This window comes from Pagrus major, chromosome 7, assembly GCF_040436345.1.
Source record: "Pagrus major chromosome 7, Pma_NU_1.0".
Taxonomy (NCBI): domain Eukaryota; kingdom Metazoa; phylum Chordata; class Actinopteri; order Spariformes; family Sparidae; genus Pagrus; species Pagrus major.
Window position 1 is genome coordinate 22,229,580 of NC_133221.1, and position 23,435 is coordinate 22,253,014.

The window sequence follows — 23,435 nt, forward strand, 5'->3', positions numbered from 1 at the left end:
GTTGTGAAATGTTGTACTTTATACTGACTTTACATGGTTTGATGTTTCTTACTGTTTCTTCAGCGTCTCCACAGATTTCTTCTCCATCTCCAGTCTGGCTGCTACTAGCTTCTTCACTTTGGCTTCAAAGAGCTCAGCGCCCCTTAGAGGTAAAGAGGAAAAGAGCATGACTCTCATTGTTGGTGTATTTTGTTACTGCAGCTTGCTGACATTTGTAACCACCACTCTACCTGTAAAATTGTCTTGTGCTGCTTCAAATTATGTCAGAAACCTATACAAGAGGTTGTTAAACATATGTGAGTACAGACCTGGAGGCCAGTATCTTTGAAGCCTTGAGTTCAGAAACCACGTAGAGGAAGTAGTAGCTGAGGAAGACCCTCCTCTGTGCCAGGAGGACGGTGAAACAAATCGCATCCCAGACGATGCCAGCCTCACCCGCAGGCAGCTCACACTCATCGTCAGGATCAGCTGAAAAACAAATGTGTTACACTCTGTCTGAATAATTCAATGGTAATTTTGACCAAACTATTTGGAGACATCAAGAGATGCTCAATAAGGTCTTAGTTCCCCGTTTATGAATCTGTCTGACTCTAGCACTAAGCTTTCTTTAAATATCAAAAGATAGTATTAATATACAAACACAAGAATGTCCTGAGATTTAAGATGAATTATCATCTGTTACAGACACTTACGGACGTCGTAGCCGTTGATGGTGCAGAACATGCTGAAAGCTTGAATAAACCAGCAGCTGTTCTTCATCAGGCTGTCCAGGTAGGCACAGGAACCGAGCTGATCACAAAAGATATTGGATTGGCAGAAAGAAGCTATAACAGAGTACAGAGACTGCTGCAAAAGGTGAAACATTTACTGATCTTAAGCGTCTGAAATGATTTCTTTACTGTGTGGTAACTCACAGACAGCAGGTTCTTCATAGCTATCACGAAGCTGGTGTATCCGATGAGCCAGTCCCACAGTCGCAGGATGTATCTGACCGGCTGCATCAACACAGTGCCTCCGAACAACATGAAGTAGAAACAGGCCACCAGGTAGCCCAGACAGAAGATGTTGATCCTTGTGGTGCCGGTGATGAAGATGAGGCACAGCACCAGCCAGAAGAAATAGCTGAACACAAACACCTTTACCATGTCGAGGTAGCACCTGAGGACCAGACAGAGGGACATTTTATTGCTGAAAAAGAGCGACATAACAAAGACATGCTGCCAGAGCAGATGAAAACTGAAAAAAGAGTCATTTGTTGCTTTATTGTGGAAAATTAGAGAACCAGAGATTTTTGTATCTACTTGTTAAAAGTAATCCTAAAAAATGAGAGATTTTTGTGCCCGTGACACCTTTCATGCCTCTGCACTAAATATGATCAAAAAACAGCATATTAGCTTAGTTTAGCATAAAGACACAATGCAGGGGAAACAGCTAGCTTTTGTCTTTATTATCGCCTTTATTTATCTCTGACTAAAGTTAAAAACACACCTGCTAGAGAACAGTACTATGTTGCTGTTCAAGTAACAAAACACAGTTCGATAAATCAGATATAAATAATTGATAATCAAAACTGCTGATTAATTTCCAGTCAAATGACTAACACGTTAATGGAGTTGATAATTGTTCTGTCATTGTTACAGTAAGCAATATTGCAAAACACCATATTCCATCTATCAGTGAGACCAGATGTAAGCGTTTATGAAAGACATTTATTGATGGATAAGAAACAATCCACTGTCCAACTCAAATACCAAATTCATCAGCCAATAAAAATAGTTACTCTCTTACAACAAGACAACTTCTTTCATTTCAATGTATTGTCCATGAATATGACTGATGATTGATTAAGTAACTTTTTATCAGTAAAATATATTCTATAACAGCGAGATGGCAAATCTGATGACGAGCGGCAGCGGAGAGGGAAATAAAGCCCATAAACGAAGCTCTAGTCTAACACGGAAACGAGAGATGTCCATGAGTGCTGAGCCAACAGTTTCACTTTACCAGAACAGCTTTATGGGTTTGACAACTCACATAAATGAATGATCTAACTCCCATTAATGCTCCGAAAAATGACCACAAACCAGTGTGATGGACTCACAGTTTTCCACCTGCAGTTTAACCTACAGAGCAGGAAGCTGTTTGAGTTATGGAGTTCAGGCTATTTCCTGTTCTTATCTGGGGTCTATAAATATAGACTCTGAAGGTAAATCACGTGCAGGAAGAGCAGAAAATAAAGGTTTAGTTTAGTTTCTGACCTGCAGTGAAGGAAGTTATTAACAGGTATGAACTGGTTGAAGGAACAAGGATCCAGACTACGACTGATCTCAACATTGTCTCCGGCCAGCAGTCGCATCGCTGCCCGGTTCTCCTCCTCAAACACCTGCCACTGCAGAGAAGAGCAGAGCAGCAGGAGGAAGTCGTCTGCAGGGAGCAGAGGGGCAGTCAAAATCTGACATGATGAAGAACAGGTTCAAAATCAAGACAGAAGAGAGTAAAGATAAACTCACAGAATATGAATAAAGGATCAGGTTGCCTGGCAAAGTCAGGAAAGTAAAACCACTTAATAACATTTGAGGTTAGAGGATGAATTGCAGTTCTCCAGGGGTAATCTGATGAGAAAACAGAATAAAGTAAAAGAGCATTGAATGAGACTTAAATGCAGTACGTTTGTGAAAATTGACATCTTTCTGCGAAACATTGTTGAAATGAGTTTACGATTAATCAATCAACTCAGATGAGAAAGCACTTGATCAGAAATCAGATCAGTAATTTTTCCAAGCAAGAACACCAAATTATTTCTGATTTCAGTATCTCAAATGTGAGTAATTTAATGCTTTTCTTTGTCATATATGACAGTAAACCAAATATCTTTGGGTTTTGGACTGATGATCAGATAAAATAGGCAGTTTCAAGATAATGACTTTGACTTTGGGAATTATAATGATCATATATCTCTATATTCTGTCATTGCATGGTTTTATTGATTACAAAACTTAATGTATAATCAAGAATATAGTTACCAGATTAATCGATAATAAAAAACAATCATTAGTTGCAACTCTACAATTGGACAATAGACTGCGAATTATTGTATCAAGCAAGAATACTAAGCATTCTTGTTCTAGTTTCTCTATTGTGAGGATTTGCTGCTTTCCTCTGTTTGTTGGACAGAGAAACTGACATTTTATAGACTAAACCATTAATCAGTTAATAAAAAAATGACTGACAGATTAATATATGACATATTATCATCTGTGTGTTCTTTCCTGTGATGTTTTTTTTTTTCACATTTTTTTTCCCCCATTAAATCTCACTTAAATAAATCACTATTGATGGTACTTAAGCTTCTTCTTCCTTTGACTTTCTGTTTCTGGAGTTTTCTTTAGGTGCCACTCTTACACAGTGCTCATGCTTCTCAGTTTCTCATCTGTTTCTAAAAAGCAAAACACTTAAAATCATCACTTTCATACAAACACCGGGTGTTTAAAACTGCAAATGTAAAAGTATTCTGAATATAAATCAGTAACTGGATATAAATCATATACATCAGTAGTTTATTTTCACAAAAAAATCACATATTAAGAAAAAAGTCCATACCAGCACAGAAAGCAGGTGGGACGCCAATGCAGAGCACGTACTGCAGCACCATGAGCCCTGCAGTGAAGCAGCAGTATTTAGGCCACACCTCTCCAATAGCCTTCCTGCGTCTTCGTGACAGGACAGCCATTAAGGCAAAGGAATGTAGCAGGGCATAGAAATCCATCCTCTGACCAATCACGTTCACGGCCACGATCAGACTGATCTGAGGTGTGTGTATGTACAGAAGTCAATGTCAGATATGTTAAACAGTTCAGATACACATGAGCAGACGTACACACACACACACACACACACACACACACACACACACACACACACACACACACGACAGAGCCTAAAAAGTACCTCCAGTCCAAATTTGTAGAAGCCAAAGTTGATGAAGTACTTGATGCAGGGCAGGATGCCGTGGTCCAGGTGCTGCCTGGTGATGCCCTGGAAGATGATGTTGAAGGGCGGGGGCTTCAGGTTGTTATGTAGACGGAAGTACAGCTGGTGCCGATGGACTGTCGCCTCAAACACCAGCAGCCCCAGCACCATCAGATGGTTCTATGACAGAAGTAGAGAAGAGATGATCTGGGGCAAAATCCAAGCGACTTCAAAAACAAATTCAAACTCTGTATTAAACAGGATGTTTGCCTCTGTCCTATTAAAACTGGAGCAATCTTGTTGTCTTTCTGGGCAAGAAAAGAAGAAAGATTTTGGCAGGCATATCACCGTACCTGGAGACAGGGGAGGATCCTGCCCTCACATTTAAGCAGCGCTCCACACCAGTACAGCGGGTCGACAGGCTCGATGTAGAGAACAGACGTCCTGAGCAGCTCCAGCATGTTCCCCCTCAGCTCCACTCCATCATCCAGGCCCGAGCTGTTGGACGGTAACAGGCTCTAAAATACAAACAACAAATATGTTTAATTGGTGTAAATATGAAGGATGATGCCGAAAGCACTAATTATAAACTCAACACCACAGATTAGTTAAAGCATATCCACATGTGCTGCTAACAGAGGTATTATTAACAACTGCACAGAACACACAGTTATGGATACTCACAGCTGTGCAGTTTGAAGAATAATCGAGGGGTTTGATGACTTTGAGCTGGTAAAACATCTTACACACCACCATGACGCCCGCCCAAACAGCAGAGATGCTGGATGCTAACGGTCGTAACCGTTGGAATGGCAGTGCAAACACCCACAGAACCAGGAAGAGTAAGTTCATCAAAGAAACCTGTTAAAATGGAAATTATGTCAAGTACATTAGTGAACACAGAACTCCACATTCAATCTGAGCAGAATAACTTCATGTTTCATTGATTCTTTCCACAGAATATGTCAACAAAGTTATGACAGAGATAGCACTTCTAGCGTGAAGAGAATGGTGTAGAAGAAGAGGAAAAAAACGGGACAATTTGTATAGACGCACATACTGAAACATTTTCACGCACATGACGCTGCATACACATATGTACTGATCAGTCACCCCACCTCTTGCAGTGACACCCAGATGATGCCAGAAGACACGATTTTGAGGCTGTGGAGCTCGAGCAGTCTCCAGCACTGCTCCTGGACCTTTTGGATTCCTGACAGAGCATGAATGAGCAGCAGGCTCACCCGGTCCACAATCACAATCCACTTGTTCTCAGGACTGCTGGGGACAGACTCTGGGAGGAATAGAAGATAGTGAGGACATGATTTGAACATCATGTCATCACTACGGCTGCCACATAGCTGTCATGTTTATGGCCAGACAATCATCTATAATATATTGTGATATCTGTGTAACCGACGAGGAAACCATGACACAAAAATGTACAAAAAACCGTATGTGTTGCTTTCATTCAAATTTAAAACATCTATTAAATGGCAACAAAGGTTGAACTGAAGAAGATTTTCAAAGTTAAAATAGTAAAGTAGTGAATAAAATTAATAACTGGCAATACTTGGTGCCAGTGTCTGAGAAACACATTGTTGTAATATAATGCCATGTCAATAAGTTGTCCCACTCCAATTGACTCAATAAAAGGACACATAGGCGCCATTTTGGGTCTAAAAAGTGCAGTTGGTGATTCTGGAGAAAGTTGACTGTTGAGTCTCACTGACTCTCAATTGTTAAATGAGACTCAGCGATTGGTTGTTGGTGTTTGGTATTTTTAAATCTGGGTGCTGTTTTGTTACACATTTTGATGTCTAAATACTGTTGGTACTGTTGGTACTAAAGGTTTTGGAACAGGTACGCTAGATCACTTCAGCCATGCTTGCTTTATGCTGCCTGAATTGGTCAGTTTGTTTGTGTTATTGTGTGTTGTAAAGGGGTATGTTCGGATCCAAACTAACATGTTACAACACAAAGTTATGTTATGGCTCACTGAGGCATTCTGCTGGACCAATTCCAAAACTCTCTGTACCTTTCAGTGAGTTAGACATCAACATATGTAAAAATAGAGCACAGGTTAGAAAATACCAGAATTCCCCTTTAAGCTGTAGTTACCCTCTCCTGTCATCTCTGTCTGCTCCTCAGCTCCTCTCTCTGAGGGGGTTTGTAGTCCGACGCTGTTTAGGGTCTCCTGACTTCTTCCAGTTCCCATTTGTTCTTTCAAAAGCCTGCAGGACAACAGGGAAACATTTGCGCAAGTTTACACAATTATCAATTATTTTTCAATACCCTACCCCAAAATAGACACAGTATGTATATGAACATGGATTATATTCTTATATAAGTATTTTATTTATTATATTTTTTATTTAAGTCATTATTTTACCAGGAAAATAAGCATGACAAAGTATGTACTGTAGACACAAACGCTGATTCATTAGCAGAATCAAGAGTCAAACAAGGGCCTTACCTTTTCTGGAACTTTTCAATGTTTTCTTTGATGCTGGGAATTCAATTAGAGAGACATGTGCATTGAACATTACAGTGAGTACTACTGATATTTCTGATATTGTGATAGACACTGAATAAAGTCAATAATGTCACCATTACTAATTAACTCAATGTTAAATAATTTTTACACAACCAAAGCAGGACTTATGGTTCTCCTTATGAGGTCCACAGGCAATACGTTTACACCTGGTTCAAACACTTATTAGATCTACAGGCAATAAATCCACTTTGTGATATGCAGTTAACTCTGATGGGTCTTTACACAAAGCGTCAAAGCGTCTGAAATGTGAGCGCAACAAAACATTTATGGGGGAATAAATGCAGCTCTTACGTCTCAGATATCACATTGACTGAACTCCTGAGCTCTTCCTCTCTGAGTGGAGAGAAGGATGGATTCAAAAATTAGATGAAAGAGAGATATACAATGTGTTTAGCAGTCAACCACAACACATATAAAGTACATACAGGAAACACGGTGAGTGTTTGTTTTAACATCCAAGAAAAAAATTGCACTTTCATCCATCAATAGTGATGCATGCACATTTTATTTGAGTAGGATATTCTCTCCCTGCCTGCACATATTCTTGCAGTCTCACCTGGGAGCCTGTCTGACAGGTACGTTGTCAAGGTCAGTGAGAGTCAGGAAGTCTGAGTTGAAGTAGTGCAGCTGGAGGATACAAGCCAAAAGGAACGCGGCAGGAAGCAGGATACGTGCAAACAGCTCCACTGTGTCGTACCGTTCCAAACCCAGATCACGGAGACTGAAAAGTCAGATGATAATGAACAAGAAGAGCCAAGCCTGCCGTAAGGTTCTGACTAAATTCATATAGATATATATATATATTTAATACAAACTTAGGCCACAGAAACTCACCCTTCCTCTGACATGCCCATGATCTGTCTGAACAGCCCAGACACACTTCTGAACTGGTACATGTAGATGGCGATCAACACCACCATGGAGTAACCGACCACCACTGCCCAGAACATCTTTAGGAGCCGACGCCACACATCATAGCGGGTCTGAGGGAAGAGAAAACACATCCTTTTCTCATTATTGGCTTTACGAAATTGTCACAACTTGTTCTGCTGTTATTGTAATTTCAATTCCTGTTTGCATATTAAACAATTGCTGGTGTCAGGTTTGTGTTGCCTATATCCCTTCGGTCACAAACTCCAGTATGTAAAACACCAGGATGTTGCTGATGGTGTCCGAACAGACAAATGGTGCTGTCTTGTCTTACGTCACCTCCACAGCCATTAGGCCTTCCTGTAAGTGCCTACCGTGTTTCTAAAAGGTCAGCAGAAACATAAGATGGGGGAGAAAAAACAGGAAAACAGCAGCAAAATAATGACTGTGTATGTGTTTATGAGTCATAATCAATACTTTTAACTGTAAAATTGTATCGCTGAGCGGTTTCTATAAGAGCTGGATCCGTTTTTATGCTCAAACAACGGCGGAATGATCCACTAATGATAATTTAGAAGTGAACACATTACAGTGTAAGATGAAGCTAAAACTATGGTGGCTTTGTGTGTTATTCAAAAACATCTCAACTACTGATGCAGATTTCCTCTTAACCACAATCTTAATATCAAATTTCCATCCTTCATCTACTCTACTATTTTACATATAGTACATAGTCAGAGAATACATGCATACTCTTTGCTGCGACAGTATTAGGGCTAATGTTAGAAAAATGTATTCGAGATTTTGAGAATAACGCCATAATATTGCAAGAAAAAGCTGAGATATTTGAAAAGAAAAGGTCATAATAAAAAAGGTTGTTTTGAGTCATATATTATGTTTATAGGTTGACTGGATTACATGTGCATATTTGAGCATTTCCTGTCAGTCCAAAGGCCACCTCCAGTGATTTAGATATGTAAAAACCTTGTTTTGACTGCAATATCACGTTACCATTCACTCTGATACCCATACTGTAAAATCTGACAAAGTGATCTTACTTATAAAAAAAATAGAGCAAACTGATAACCTCAAAACTACCAAGTAAAGCCGACTAATCATTTTAAGTTGTAAAAACTTTTTAGCTCATACAATTTAAATGTAATAATCTACTTTACTATATAGGTAATTCTGAGGTAATCGGTTTCCTGGATTTTTTAAAAATAAAGTCAACTTTTAAAATTTACAGTGCAGGATGCTTCCCGCTTAAATGCCCAGGCAAGCGGCTCTGAGATGCAGTTTATCAAAAAATACCACAATCTTTTAAACCGCACCTTCCACATAATAATATAACTCAAATGTTTTTCATTTCACATTTATCCTACTTCACTGTAAAGTCCATTCTCAGTGTGCACTGAGGCTTCAACTTTCCACATCACACTTGTGAATGCTGAATATTGTACCAGGATTTGCTTAAATCAGATTTTCAAAGAGTCAGGCTCTGCACATACATTGTTCTGCATAGTTAAGTCAAAAATGTCACTGAAAGAACAAGAAGAAAAACATATTTTTGACTGAAGGGGACATAAGCCACACAACAATGAGATGTATGGCTGATAAAAGGTGTTTTCAAACAGTTTCAGTTTTCCGCCTCTGATAAAGAGCAGCGTGTATCCAATTCCCAAAATGATACACATCACAATCACATCAGCAGAACAACGAGCAGTAACATTATGCACATCAGGCTACAGGACATATAGATTCTGGTTGTTTCGTATCATTTGCATTAAGCCCACTGAGCTTTAATCACTGTCCAATACCATGACTGAATTTTGGTCTCAGATGTCTGGAGAAAACCAACTCCTCCGATGTGCTCCAGCTGCTGCTTCAAAGCACATCTGGTTATTGACTCATACATCATGTAACTGGTTACACTTTCTTTGATGATAAGAAAGGTTGCGTACTGGTGAAACCTGTGAATTCAGGTCCCCATTATCACTCATTTTACACACAAAAAGGCAGAATGCTCTCACCTGTTTATTACGAAAGAGTATTAAAATCAGACAGACTAAATGTTGGAACCACTAAAATCACTAACCTGGAAGAGGACAACACAGAAGAGGAAAAGGACAATGTAGAGAATCTTGTAGACGACCACCTAAGCAAGTGAAACATGGTCAAGATTAGGTACATTTGATGGGCAATTACTTTTTATTTATTTGACATGCACAAAATGTGACAAAAATTATGTGGACCACTTTTACCTTATAGATTAATTCATTTTTCTAATTAATGTTTAATGTGAAGTAATTAATGTAATTAGTGGCTGCCAAAACATACATAATGTACACTGTGCATTAACATTCACTACAGTATCTAAAACAAGGACAATAAGGACAGATGCATAATGTATAAAGTGGAATGATGACTGAACGCTTTACAAGAGATTTAAATTGTCACAGTGGGATAATTTGGTCACAATAATGTTGATTATCAAAACAAATAACTACATGAAATTCAGGCATGCAGTTTTATAATGAAATTTCAGTTTTAGTTTATTTTACTACTGCTGTGGGATTTTTCTCCAAAATTCATCCCACAGATGACACTGCAGTGTTTGGAAAGTGTGATTAGAAACTTCTCCCATACTTGGTTTTTATGTCTGTCAATAGATACCTTTCCAGAGAAGCTGATGATGAAGAACATGGAGCAGCAGAAGAGGATCCAGTATTTCACCAGCGTCCCTTTTACCCCTGAGATAACCATCGCTACCAGAGGTGATGGCTGACTTTCCTCCGCTGATATGGACAAAACCCAGAGGAGCAGGATGAGAAAGAGAGGGGTGAGGAAAGCAAAGAATAGGATGAGAATAAGAGGAGGGTACAGGGCAGCTTGCATTATACAAAACTTAAGGTTATCCTCTCACACAGGGATCTACTTATTAAAGTAAAGTGAAAATAAATTACGTGGCACGACTTTGACGTCATCTAGAGATTCCGCCTTTAAGCCCTGCTCCTCCCTTCTCTCTGTTAGCTGCTGGCGAAACATCAACCAAAAGCTGAAGCTGTAGAAGACCTGCAGCAAACACATGGTAGCACGAGTTAACATGTAGTGCACATGCATATTTATACAATCTTCCATAGTAAACATAGTTAGGTTCAAGTTAATATTTGTGTAATAACTATAATGTAATCTGGTGAGAAAAAAAAGTGTTCATCCTAATGTGGCTACCATAAGAATAAGTTGCAAAATAACTTGTCAAAGCACAGATCACAGACTCTGATCTGTGGAAAAATTCTTGTTTGATTAGGTTTAAGGTTTAAATGAACTGATGTGAAAGTGTATAACTGGCAGCTGATTGTTGTTGCAAACACCAACTGTGGTGCTTTTTGTCCAATCTGCTTTGAAAACCTTGAAAATAATTTTTAAATGATCTTATTGGGATCCCACACGAACACGCTATTGTCTGACAATGTTTGAACAATCCTGGTTATTTCTGTGAGATATTTTTAAAGGTTTTTCTGCCTTTTTGTTCAATGGACCAAACAGAATAAAGATAGATTACAATCAAAATAAGGATCTGATGACAGTCACTTAAAGGTTTGCTATTGTTGGCAGGAAGTTGCCACTGTCAATCAAATCAATACTCCTGGATAACACAGAAAAGCCATGTTTAACTACTAATAATTTATAAATACCAGACTGTCCGTTGTTGCTTATTTAATGTAATAGAGAAATGCATTTAAAACCAACTTTACATGAGCTTGGTCCCTGGAAACAACAAAAACATACTGACATGTTCAAACACTGTAAGGGCAGTCTGTTGTAGTTAGCAACATAAGGCTAACTATTTCAAGTAGTTTCATGTGACTTGCTGACTTTTGTACCACCTTCTCCCTTCCTCACCTTTGCTCCCAGGTGGACGCAGGGCGCAGGGTGATAACTGTTCAGGTCAAAGTCCACTATCACAGCCGGGGGCAGACCGGGGTACAGCTCGGCCCGGCTCAGACGCAGCCCGCTCAGGTAGCCCAGCACCACCAGGACGGTGCCGTAGATAGCCAGGAACGGGGCGGACATCATGGCGTAGCGGCGCCTGTCTCTCATCATCCAGATTATACAGGACCACACCAGCAGGGCGAAAGTCAGCCAGTTGTTGTAAGTGATGCTCCACACCTTGAAATACATGTTCTAGATATAGTGACAACGTTGTAGCCAAATAGCTGGCTAACTATTAAATATAACTATACTATAAACTATATACTACTATACTATCTGATACTCCTGTCAAGTGTTTGCACTGACGTCACAGGAATATATGGAAAACAAAAACGGCGCGAACTTTACTAACGGTTGTTACTTTTATTTTGCTAGCTAAAGTTTAACATTAGCTAAGATAGATGTTAACTTTTAGCATCGATGTCTGCATTGTTTTCCAATTGCATTATTTGTTTTTTGTTTAGATAATCTCAGTCTGTTAGGTCAACTAGCAAATAACGTGTTGAAATAACAATTATATTGTTTTAAATAAACTGCGTTTTGAAATAACACTACCTTAGTGTGCTAAATTAGCCTGCTCACTAGCCAACATTAGCAAACCATAGATTTAGAAGCTAAGCTAGTCAACTGGTCAATTTAGCTTATTAACCTGTACCAAAATATTGCTTTTAGACGTAATTAATAAGTAAGTCAAGGAAAATTAATCACCAATTATTCTAATAACTGATTGATTATTTAAGCCAGACATGCCAAACCTTCCTGTCTCTACCTTACAGTGGTCAATAGATATTTTTTTTATATATTTGTTTAAAGTTTTATAGTATTTTGTGCTTAGCTGTAACCACCACTTTGGTCGTTCGCTTGCACACTCAACATTACACCTACACCACAACATTTTTCAGATATTTCCAGTCCCTTTCCTTGTCCTGATGACCTCCATGATGACAAAAGGACTCACCACACACAAATTCAAAACCTTCATTAATGAGAGTTAATATAGTTTACCATCATGATGATAAGGGCGCTGACATAGCTGTGTTTTTGCACCAGCCGTCCAAAGACGACCAGGCCGCTCGGGCCTGAGGGGGGAGGCGAGGTCTCTGTTGGAGTCCTCAGGTCCACCTCAGACTCCCCCAAATTCCTCACTTCTCCCTCGCTCTCTGTCTCTAGCACAAGAGAGAGAAAAAGTTAAGGATGAAATGTCAGAGTGTAGCAAACAGACCAAATAAACTCAAACCCCTGAAACAAGGACTTAATTTGTGTTTTGCTGAGGTTTCAGGACAACAACACTTACACTTGACTTTTACAAATGAATGAAAGCAGAGAAGTTATTGTTGTTGCTGAGGTCATGTATTTAAAGATTTGAATGTTTGTAATGATTACCATGTGATGCTGAGTCTTTGCCTTCATACTGAGGTGGTAGGTAACAGTTTGTGTACCCTGCCCCTCCTAACAGAGATCCCAGATCGTCTCTATCAACATCTTGCCATGAAGGCCCCTTCATTAAAATCATTGGCTGAGGAAAGAGAGCACATACATTTAGACCAGTATTCACATGTCTCACCTTATTATCAATCAATCAGAAACATCTTGAAACATTTAGCAATAGAATGACTTACTTCATCGGGTAGATAGGTTTCATCATCTGTGCTGCTTAAAAGCTGAAAATAGAGAAGCTGCGGTTGTTATATCTTTGAAATATTTTTAAATTCCAAAGTGAAATTGCAGTATAGCTGTTAAGCTGATACTATATCCAAACAAACTAATGATGAGCACAACAGTTGAATATTGAATATTGATCACTGACGTAACAAATTAATGTCCCTGTGACCAAACAATATGGTTAAGGAGAAACATATCCATGTTTCTAGGTTACCTCTTGCTGATCTCCTGAGATGTAAATGACCCTGGAGAAGCTTGGAGGAGCATCTGGACTCTCTGCTGGACTCTCAGACTCCTCACCTTTAGCAATATCCTGGGAAATACAAAAGATATTAGAAGCCTGTCATGTAAGTTCAATATTTCCTGAATATTGGGAGAAGTCCCTGCATGTCTAGTGTGTAGAAGTATTGACAGTGGTATAAGTAGTAGCAGTGGAAGGAGCAGCACTCGTAGCAGTGGAAGTCAATGTGGCAGATTAACTGACACACACATGAACACACACACAAACCTCCTCTGTGATGTGGACCCATTTGTGTAGCAGAGTCACCAGTGTGCTGTAGAGCAGCAGCAGAACAAAAGGGTTGACAAAGTCAGGCCAGGTGACATGTGGGTGCAGACCCAAAGTATGTCGGTCAGAGCTGTTGGTTCTGATCACTCCGGTCATACCAAACAATCTGGGACAGGTAGAGGGGAAGGAGTGCAGGATGAAAATGAGAAAGGAAGAACGATAGGAGAGATAGTCGAAGAGAGAGTTAGAGCACAGAGGGAGACAATAATAGATATGAACTGGTACCTGATATGTAATAAAAACATCAGATCACTCCACTACAATAATCTACTACTACTACAATACTTAATCCTACTTTTTAATCACTTCTGTACCTGGCGTAGACATCATCTGGTGGCACAAGCTGCTGGGACAGGGGCAGCTGGTAGACATACAGTGCCAGCAGGTGTCCTCCACTGAAGATGGCCATCATCACACACAGGGAGCTAAAGATCAGCATGCTGATGGAGCGGCTGAAGATCCACCACCAAACCAGGCCAAGAAACGCCCCAAAATACACACCTGAGGTGAGGGAGGGCTGCATGATACCTGCATTCACACACATGTACACACAGCTTAGAAAAGAAAAAAGTGAAGTAGACATAACTTAGGAACTTTTTTAAAACTACAATATCCTTTCATGCTCACACCAGCAGTTGTATTTTACCTGCAAGCCCCAGCAGTAAAGTCACCACCACTTTCCCTGCTGTGTTCATGATCGCTGACAGCAGCAGCCTCAGTCCGGCTGCAAACACTATAAGCTTCTGGACAAACTGGGGCGGACCAGTCTGAACCGGTACTGTGGTCAAATCTGAACTGTCAAAGGACGAGCCCTCTGTCTCACTTTCCTCCTCAGACTCTGTTTCAGAGGTGTCCACTTCCTGGCAGACCCGTGAAACAATCAGATTAATACTACTGTGCATTCTTAACCTAAGGTAAAATTATAAATAAAAAAAAAGTGATGGTGAGTGTCCTTCATTACCTCCGATTCAGATGGTGGTATTCCATTTTCATGGAGGTTGACTTGGGGCACACGGCGCAGTAGCTTTTTGCACAGCCTCAGTATGAAGAGAGATGAGAAGAGGAGGCCTATATCTGGGGCCAGGAGACGCACAACGTTCCCAGCATCAACCGAGCTGAATCTGGAAACATACAAACCTTATCATAGGTTTGATCTCCGCTAATCTCCAGTCATGTCAGAAAGTTATGAATATCAGTTTGTTGAGATTTTCATTAGATAGTAAACATTTAGTTGCCTTTTGACAGCATAAGTAAATATTTGTGATGTATTTCATGCATGTTTCAAGCCTCAATAAGTTGACTTTCATACTACACCGAAACCAACTGAATTAGGCAATAAGGCAATCTAAAATGGTTAGCAGTAATGTGAAGTAGATATAATTTAAAGTTTTTGGATATAAAACTGCGTAACCACAGATATTTTCCTCGAAAATATGAATGTCTTGTGTGTGTGTGTGTGTGCTTCCATACCTTACAATGCCCACATGGTAGAGGACAGCTTCCCAGTGGCCGCTAACTATAATAAAAAACATGATTCATCAAGCTGGAAGCAAAGCTGCTCTTAGTTCCTGAAAGTTTTTATAGTTTTACATGATAGAAGAGATTTGTTACAAATTACAACATACTGTATTTATTTATTTGTATACAATATTTCTTTGAAGTCTGCCCACAGGACTGGTGACATTTTATTTTACTAGCAACACTGTGTTATTCTGAGAAGTGTCACAAGGTTGTATTTACCATGTAGTGGGATGTAGGCAAAGGGGATCTGCATGAAGCACTGGAGGGTCAGGAGGGTCAGACTTGTATAGGTGATCAGCCGCAAAAATTCACCCGTTTTACCTGAATAGAGTAGCAAGTGAGAGAAACCATGAGGCATCAAAAGTGAGCTAACTAATTACAAATAAGGGTCTTTGAAAAATTCACAGCAAATTATTTACAATACTGTGTCAATGTACGATGTCAATGTCGATGGACCTGGTTTTTCTTTTCAAGACATTTGCCAGTAGAATTTTGTCTCCTAGACACTCAGCAGTATTTTAAATTGAACTGGTTCAGACTCTTTGTGAGTACTGTTACAGATCAATAAGACAGCTAGAGTGAAATATGTCAGTCTTTGTATGCAACTGTATTCAAGTTATGCAGCTGGAGTATTCAAGCTGAAGTTTCTTACAAAAACAACCAAAATGTCTTTACAACATGCTGATGTTAAGTAGGTTTAAACGATGTTCACCCTCTTAGTTTAGTGTGCTAGCACACTTACATTACCTAATTATAGTTGTAGTTATAGAAAGTTATCTGGTTAAGTACTGTAGATGAGAAAGCTTACAAAGGAGCACGTTGAGGTTCATGATTGTTTGACTGAACAACATCTCATCATATCACACTCAGGTTTGGTGGTTGATGCCTTCAACTCCTGATAACTTAGTGGATTTTATTGTTGGTCCTGTAGAGGAGGTAGATGGAAACGTTTAATATATTGTTTGGCCCCTTACAACTGTCTTTTTTGGAAGTGAGGTTAAAGTTAGTAGAAAGGATGAAATAAGATAAGAAATAATAAGAAATATTATGTCCTGACAGACATGAAGCTTGATATGAACTTACTACTAAATTTCTTTTTTTTAATAACACTAATACAGTAGAATTCAAAAGTGTAGATAAGCAAAAGTTCACTATATGACTGTCAGTTTTCATTCCACACTATAAAACTGCAACCCTAGTTAGTAATGCTGAAGTAATTTCCTGTTACATGGTTGATTGCCTCTAACGAACAGCGCTACACATTTTACCAGCAATTGATTTGCACATTACTAAGTCTTTACTTAATATGTTTTAATGTTTCAACTCGAGTAAGTAAATGTGAACCTAACTTGTAGTTCCTAAGACTCCAGAAGTGTGGAGTTTAAACTGCATTTAAAACAACTACACATTATGTTACATTTTGTAAAATAAATAATATCCTTCTTTGATAAACTGCACCTTTCCAGACAAAGTTATAACAAGTGCAATACATTTATGCAATTTTATTAACTATGAAAATTAAATGCTGGAAACCCGTAGCTTACCATTAATTTGTTTTGCTTTTTCAAACAAACTTGTAATCAGAAGGTTTGAGATACATAAGCATTAATCGCTGATGTGGCTCAACAATAGCTGAGCCAGCAAATGTACTGTTGATGTTCAGGATTTTTACTAAAAGCTTTGTTTCACTTAAATCTTTCTGCCTCCCAATAAAGGAGTTACATGATCACACATGCGTGCACTCTACCAACTATAGGTGGACGTACAAAAACCCAAGAAACAAAAGCACACAGGATGTGCACACGCTTGACCACTTAGCCCACCGATAGCGGGATCATATTAGAGAGATGAATCTAACTGGGATCTATGGAGCTTTCAAAGACAGGCTGAAAGGCAAACAGATTTTAGATGGAGGGATGTAAAGTGAAAGAAAAAAAAATGCTGTCAAAATGCTGACATCACATCTTTTAATTCCTCACTGTAATTACCAGGCTATGTATAATTGATTTGACCGTTCCAACCACATCCCCTTTACAAAGTAGTTTGAGGGAGGAGTACAGATACTTTAATTCACCTGAATGCAGTGATCAATACAGAAAAAGCACACACACACACACACACACACACACACACACACACACACACACACACACACACACATTTTGTCTGACTCAATATAATCGTTTTTTGCTTCATCTCTGCTCCTCTCCCCCTTTGTTTTAACATCAAACTTTGACAGAATTATACACAATTATATGCTTATAATTATTATGCTGTGTTGCAAAACAAAGTGACAGTAAACAAAATTGCTAACTAATAAGTGATTAATCTTTTGTTTTATTTATTTGTTTGCTTTCCCTCAATTTTCACCACTGAGTTTACAGTTCAGCTGTTACCAAATTAATATTACACATTGAATGTCACAGGAAATGCTTATGATACTTTTAAATAGGAGTACTTCACAAGGTTACAGCTTTTGCTCTATACCACCTTAATAATGGAGAAATTTACCATTGGTGTTGATGAGAATTATTTGTTACGTGGTAGAATGGTCTTGAAAGTGTAAAAGTTTCAAACCTAAACAAAAACCTGCAAAATCATAAATATAATATAATTTGTCTTTGGATCCCCTCTCACCTTTCATGGTGACCAGGGTGGGGTTCGGCAGCAGCGGCAAGGTGAGCAAAAACAGGAAATACACCACTGACAGACCATTGTAGCGGAACAAAGAGGCTGAGGTGCAGAAGAAAGAACACACATACTTCATCTGTTTAATATAATTGTCTTGTAATTAATTCAATATATCACACACAGGTGTCATTGAAAGCCAAAGAAACTCTAAAAGAAAAGAAAGACGCAAATAACCTGTGTGAGTATAACCTGCCTCTCGCCTGATTTTGAGTGTTTGTAAACGAATACAAATAATTATGTAATGAAAATCCCACATCTCATCTAAATCAACATGTGCTGTGTCTTACATACAAGCATGTGAAATAGAAAAACATCTGCCTGGTTATTTTTAGTTGACATAATGAAATTGAAAGTCCTTCACAATGACTGCCTGAGATTAAATAAGTAGACAGAAATCCACTAGTGAAAGCAAATTTAAATTTATATTTACTAAATGCAACATCCCTCTTTTTCATGCAGAGTTACTGAAAGTAGCTAAAGAAATGTTTTTTTCACTGTATCACTTAGAAATCCTTTATGTGTTTGGTCTGGGGCGTAATGTGTTGAACTTTGACACCATTTTTTCTATAATTACAGAAGTAGATCGAATGGAAAATTCTGGATGTCTTATACATTAACTATTTTCTGTAATTCAGCCTATATTTGGTAACTTTTCAAAAACTTGACTAGAATCTAATGTAAATTGATGTAAGGTTAAACAATGCTTGACCAATGAGAGGTTTGCGGGATTCAAGATAAAACATGAGTAAAACAATCTGTAATCTTCATACTGTCCTTACGGTAAGAAGGAAAAGGAAAGTGATGTATTTGTTCATCACAACAACACCACAGCAGCAACAGCAAATCTATTGTAACATCTTTTAATACTATTCCAAAATTTCAAGTAGTTCAACTAGTGAGCAAATTTAGTAGGAGGTGAAGCGTCCCCTTCGAAACACAGAGCAACATGCAAGGGTAAAAAAAAGTTCGCTCTCAGATAGTGTCTAAGAGAAGAATCACATCATAGTAGATACAATACTCTTTGGTCAGCATTGTCCATCTCAACTCTGAACTGGCAACACACACTGCTTCTTGCGAAATGCTGGCTCAATAGCATCACTCAAGACTTAATTTATGTATCATAAGGTATGAATGCACCTAATAGAGTGCCTTTTTAATCCCTGAGACTGAGCCAGCATTGTGCCTCTCATCAGTACTATTCAGCAGAACACCAGCTGTCTGCAACAGTAAGCACACATGAACTAAGATTTACTAGATTTACTCTACCTCATTGATACGTTACTTTCAATGTAAACTGTTTCCACTAAAAGGAGGAATTATACCCAATATATAAATATTAAACCAGTACTGATACCATGCAAAAATAAAAGCCACCACAGAAAGCAGTTTGTGGTAAAATAATTGAAAATACCATCTGTATATTCTATCAGCAAAAATGCATATGAATGACATAATTAAAGAGAGACATAAACTCACCAGTCAGCAGAAGCAATGGTAGTAATAAGTTATAGAGCAACCCAACCAATAGGTCTCCTGCCATGTCTCCTTCTCCGTGTCAGAGACACCCAAACTGCTCCTTTAGATACTATCACCCTCTAGATGTCTTGGCAGTGAGGAGGGAAACTCCAACCTGCTCACACATTTCTCAGAAGTAATGTATGCGGTCGCGGTCGAAAGATCCTCCAATACAGTGGAAAAAATTCAGGAGATATAGTTTGAGTCCAACACACTCAAACTAGACGGATGCAATGCCAGTCCAAAATTGACGGGAGTGTCGAGAACCTTGATTTAAAATTGAGTGAGGATGATGACTCCCTCCGATCTTTGCTTGTGTCTCTGTCACACCCTCCTTTCCCTCCCTCTCCCTCTCTCAGACATAATGGGTTGTATCCCAGCATCTCTGTTACTATGCTCATATTGAGGCTAATCTCACTCAGGAGAATATCCGCTTATCATTACATGACTGAAAACCATACTTCCATTAATGCACAAATCCAGAGCAACAAACAGCAGCAGCAGAGAGAAACTGTGAGTTTTTAGACACAATATTATGACAGCTTTTATGATTGTGCTTGAAAGTCTTTTTTGAACGCAGTGAATGTGCATGCAGGCATTTTTGCATTCATTCACGCATTATGTTGAAACCACCACTAATTTCTTTATTTCTGAACCCAGACAGATGCTCATACAGCATTGTGTTTGTCTCCGCACAGCCGCGTCAGGCTGGCTCATCATATTTGCCCTGTGGGGTGAAGGGAAGTGTATCTAATATTCATGGCTGTGAGGCCATTAAGAGCTGGTGTGACTATAGAGGAATGATCAATGCAAGGATTGAGACTAGCAAAAACATTAACTTCTGCTCTAAAAAATTAGCAAAATCACTGCAGCATCCTCCAAGGAAAATGTAATACAATGTTTTTTGTCAGATGACAATTTTTTTTCATAAAGTAACAACGTAAACCTGCTGAAATAGCAGCTGCGACTATGAGACAGGACTGTGAGAGGAGTGAGTTGAGGAAATCGGTTAATTACTGTGACAGACATTTAAACAAGAGTCTGTTAATTTAAATAATAACCCTTTCACACAGGGAATTTATAAATTGGATGCTGTAAAGTCTATTCAATTTGAAGATGGGGAATTTTTGATTACTCTGTGTGGAAGTGAAAGTCAATACAGTCAGTGTGGAACAAGAAAACACTGCTTAAGAAACCAAACATCACTTGAAATGTTATAATGAAATCAAGCAAGTATTGTGTCTTGAGTTGTTGGCCTACAGCTACTCATCGTATTTATATTAAGTGTAAGGTTTCTACATAATGTACATCCATAATTCTATGCAGAAACTTAGGACTAGAGCTTCAATATGGAGCCAATTAATTGATTAGTCAATCATCAAAAAAATGATCAGCAAGTATTTATATGAGGAATGTTCATCAGTTCAGCCTTGTAATTTATGAGGATTTGCTGCTTTTGGCAAGTCTTATAAATCGAATATCTTTGGATTTGGAGTGTTTGTTAAAAAACAAAAAAACAAAACAAGCTATTTAACATCAGCTTGGGTTCAAGAAATGGCAAATGGTATTACTAACATTTTATAGACCAGATGATTAATAGAGAAAATAATCGGTACATGAAATGATAATGAAAAAAATCATTAGTGAGCCCCACTTGCAACTACTGTATTTAATGACAAACTAATTTCTGGGCAGAGTGGTGCTGAAAAGACACAACTTCAGCTTTACACAGATTGAAATGAGGGATTGAAAGATTGAAAGGGAAAGGAGGGTGTAAAAAAAGGAGCTTCAGTTAATTTCTTGTTAACATTTTTACAAAATACTCGGAATATCATAACATCTAATTTTATGATCTGTATAATCATCTTAATGCCACAAATAATCCAGACAATCCCAACTTTGTTAACTAAGCCAAAACTAAACTGATAAACTCATTGTGTGCATTGTCTGTAGATGATCACAGATGATGCTCCTCTGTTGGCAGATAAACCCTCTGACTCAATGAGAGGAAAACACACATTCAATTACTCGTCTGCAGTAGATCTAAATTGATTATGATGAGAATTAGTGCTGAGTAGGCAGCTAACATTTCATGACAGTGCAGTTAAAAAGAACTGCGAGCGGACGTGCTGAAAAAAGGGTCTTGGGTGGTGCTATTGCGGGAGAAGCGTGTGTATGTGTGTGTGTGTGTGCATTATATATAATATTAATATAAATGTATTATAAATTATATTATTTAAGAGATCAAAGGTAGGAAAATTAGGGAAGACTATTTGGAAAGTTGTCTGAGGATTATTGTCAAAGCTTTGGTTTAGTTTAAAGATTAGAAATCGGGGCTGGATCGATAATTTGTGCGCTGCTTGTGTACAAAGGGACGTGCCGACATGGATTAGCCGGAATCAGTTTTGTTTAAGCAAGAATGGCTAACTGGCACGCTGACGCATGATTGGGAAACTCTTACGCATTTTAGTGCTTTGGTTTCGATGAGTGCTGAGCTGTTATTGATCTGTTGCTGTGAACAGTCTCATATTAGTTCCTCTAACATCTACATATGGTCATTTGCCAAACTCCATCAGTGTTGCACCTTTTCACACCACCTACAGCACAAAACTGCATTAATACCACAGTATGTAAATCATTTCACTATTAGTATGCAAATGTAATAGGTGAGAATGCAAATGGCACTAAAGAAAAGGATGAAGAGCAGTAGCCAGTAGCTGAAAATTCAAATTCAAAGGCTAGTTTGGTCTCAATAGTTTCTTGAGAACGTTTGTGTTTACCACAACAAAAAGCTCAACAACGTGCTACAAAGGAACGCTGCAATTTGCATTTTTACGTTGCAGGCCGAAGCTAGTAACAATACAGACCAAGACTGTGTATGTAAACACACTTACAAAACTAATGTTTCCAAAACAAGTATAGAAGTGGAGTGAAGGAATGTTGATGCTGGGAAATTGTGATTTGAAGTTTGAAGTCATGACTTGCTTTTGCATTTAATATTAGACTCAGGCTCAAAATTTTCAGACTTTGGCATAGGCAGGCAATATACTTTCACTATGTATATGTATATATTATAATTACTTAATGCAGCTGATGTACAGACAAATTTAGAGAAAGCATATCTTGACAACCAAACTGGAGAAAAGAGGCGTGGCAGTAATGTTTTCACGTTAGTCCAAATGGAGGCTGTTCCTCAGAGATTTTGACTGATTTGGCCTCAAGCACCAGACAGCACAAGGTCTTCACAACACTTACTACCAAAGCCCACCGCAAAACCCAGTGGACAGCCGGGGGATTCATACACCGAGCTTTCCACAGCTTTTAGTACGCTCACAGATGCATTTCACTTTTTGAACTGGTTATGGATCTGGGTGGAGTTCGGATGCTTGGCTAGAGGATACAGGGTTTTTTCATAGGTCATGAAAAGCGAAGGAAATAGATCATCTGCTTTTTATTAGAAGAAAAGGGAAGCATTATGGTCTACAGAAAACAAACAGCAGTTTTGTCTGCAAATAAAGGCATCTTGATGTTGTTTTAATAAGGTCATAACAAAAAACATTTTTAATTTTACAGTCTATAATACCCATTCAAATCCTGAAACGTTCATCACAGTCAGGAATGACTTGACACTGACATGGACATAGTCCTGCCTAATACACCTTTCGCATCAAAACTTAACCTTTAAGACTATTTTGACTACAAATTAAGGAAACCAATTTCACTTTGCAAAGTCACTCTAGAAAATAAAGAAATTATAAATAAAAAGATTTGTTTTTACATATTCTGAAATGTCTGAGAATTATGTGGTAGTTTGGATTGACTTGACAGACATGATATTAACCCCAAGCCTGCAGCTCAGAGTAAGAATACTGCTGCCACCTAGTGTTTAACAAGCCTAACAGCAATAGAGCTGACAGCCCCCTGTAACTATCATGAACCTTTTATTTAATAGCATAATTAATAGCATAACTAATTTGAAGAACTATTATGTCATTTAATATTTACAGAATGTCTTTATTCAGCCTCAAATCTTTAGCCCCATTAATTGTTAAAATATATATTTTGTTGGGTCTAAAAGTAATTGTTAGT

The 23,435-nt window shown here is 38.5% G+C and overlaps 1 protein-coding gene across 1 annotated transcript in view; it reads right to left on the bottom strand.

The window, feature by feature from the left end:
- LOC140999686 (piezo-type mechanosensitive ion channel component 2) overlaps positions 1–19,371 on the bottom strand; it is a 31,307-nt gene extending 11,936 nt beyond the window's left edge. Inside the window, exons 1-32 of the mRNA XM_073470208.1 lie at positions 19,308–19,371; positions 17,778–17,873; positions 15,360–15,461; positions 15,090–15,135; positions 14,581–14,740; positions 14,266–14,479; positions 13,934–14,147; positions 13,548–13,725; positions 13,266–13,364; positions 13,009–13,050; positions 12,773–12,905; positions 12,395–12,549; positions 11,300–11,566; positions 10,360–10,468; positions 10,070–10,191; positions 9,492–9,551; positions 7,361–7,509; positions 7,083–7,247; positions 6,818–6,859; positions 6,446–6,478; positions 6,091–6,203; positions 5,088–5,263; positions 4,654–4,830; positions 4,323–4,487; positions 3,949–4,149; positions 3,601–3,805; positions 2,511–2,612; positions 2,259–2,424; positions 915–1,158; positions 693–789; positions 309–468; positions 53–142 (exon numbers count right to left, since the gene is read on the bottom strand). Coding sequence (XP_073326309.1) covers positions 53–142; positions 309–468; positions 693–789; positions 915–1,158; positions 2,259–2,424; positions 2,511–2,612; positions 3,601–3,805; positions 3,949–4,149; positions 4,323–4,487; positions 4,654–4,830; positions 5,088–5,263; positions 6,091–6,203; positions 6,446–6,478; positions 6,818–6,859; positions 7,083–7,247; positions 7,361–7,509; positions 9,492–9,551; positions 10,070–10,191; positions 10,360–10,468; positions 11,300–11,566; positions 12,395–12,549; positions 12,773–12,905; positions 13,009–13,050; positions 13,266–13,364; positions 13,548–13,725; positions 13,934–14,147; positions 14,266–14,479; positions 14,581–14,740; positions 15,090–15,135; positions 15,360–15,461; positions 17,778–17,873; positions 19,308–19,371 — 4,346 coding nt within the window. The remainder of the gene's footprint in view (positions 1–52; positions 143–308; positions 469–692; positions 790–914; positions 1,159–2,258; positions 2,425–2,510; positions 2,613–3,600; positions 3,806–3,948; positions 4,150–4,322; positions 4,488–4,653; positions 4,831–5,087; positions 5,264–6,090; positions 6,204–6,445; positions 6,479–6,817; positions 6,860–7,082; positions 7,248–7,360; positions 7,510–9,491; positions 9,552–10,069; positions 10,192–10,359; positions 10,469–11,299; positions 11,567–12,394; positions 12,550–12,772; positions 12,906–13,008; positions 13,051–13,265; positions 13,365–13,547; positions 13,726–13,933; positions 14,148–14,265; positions 14,480–14,580; positions 14,741–15,089; positions 15,136–15,359; positions 15,462–17,777; positions 17,874–19,307) is intronic.
- Positions 19,372–23,435: the final 4,064 nt, after the last annotated feature.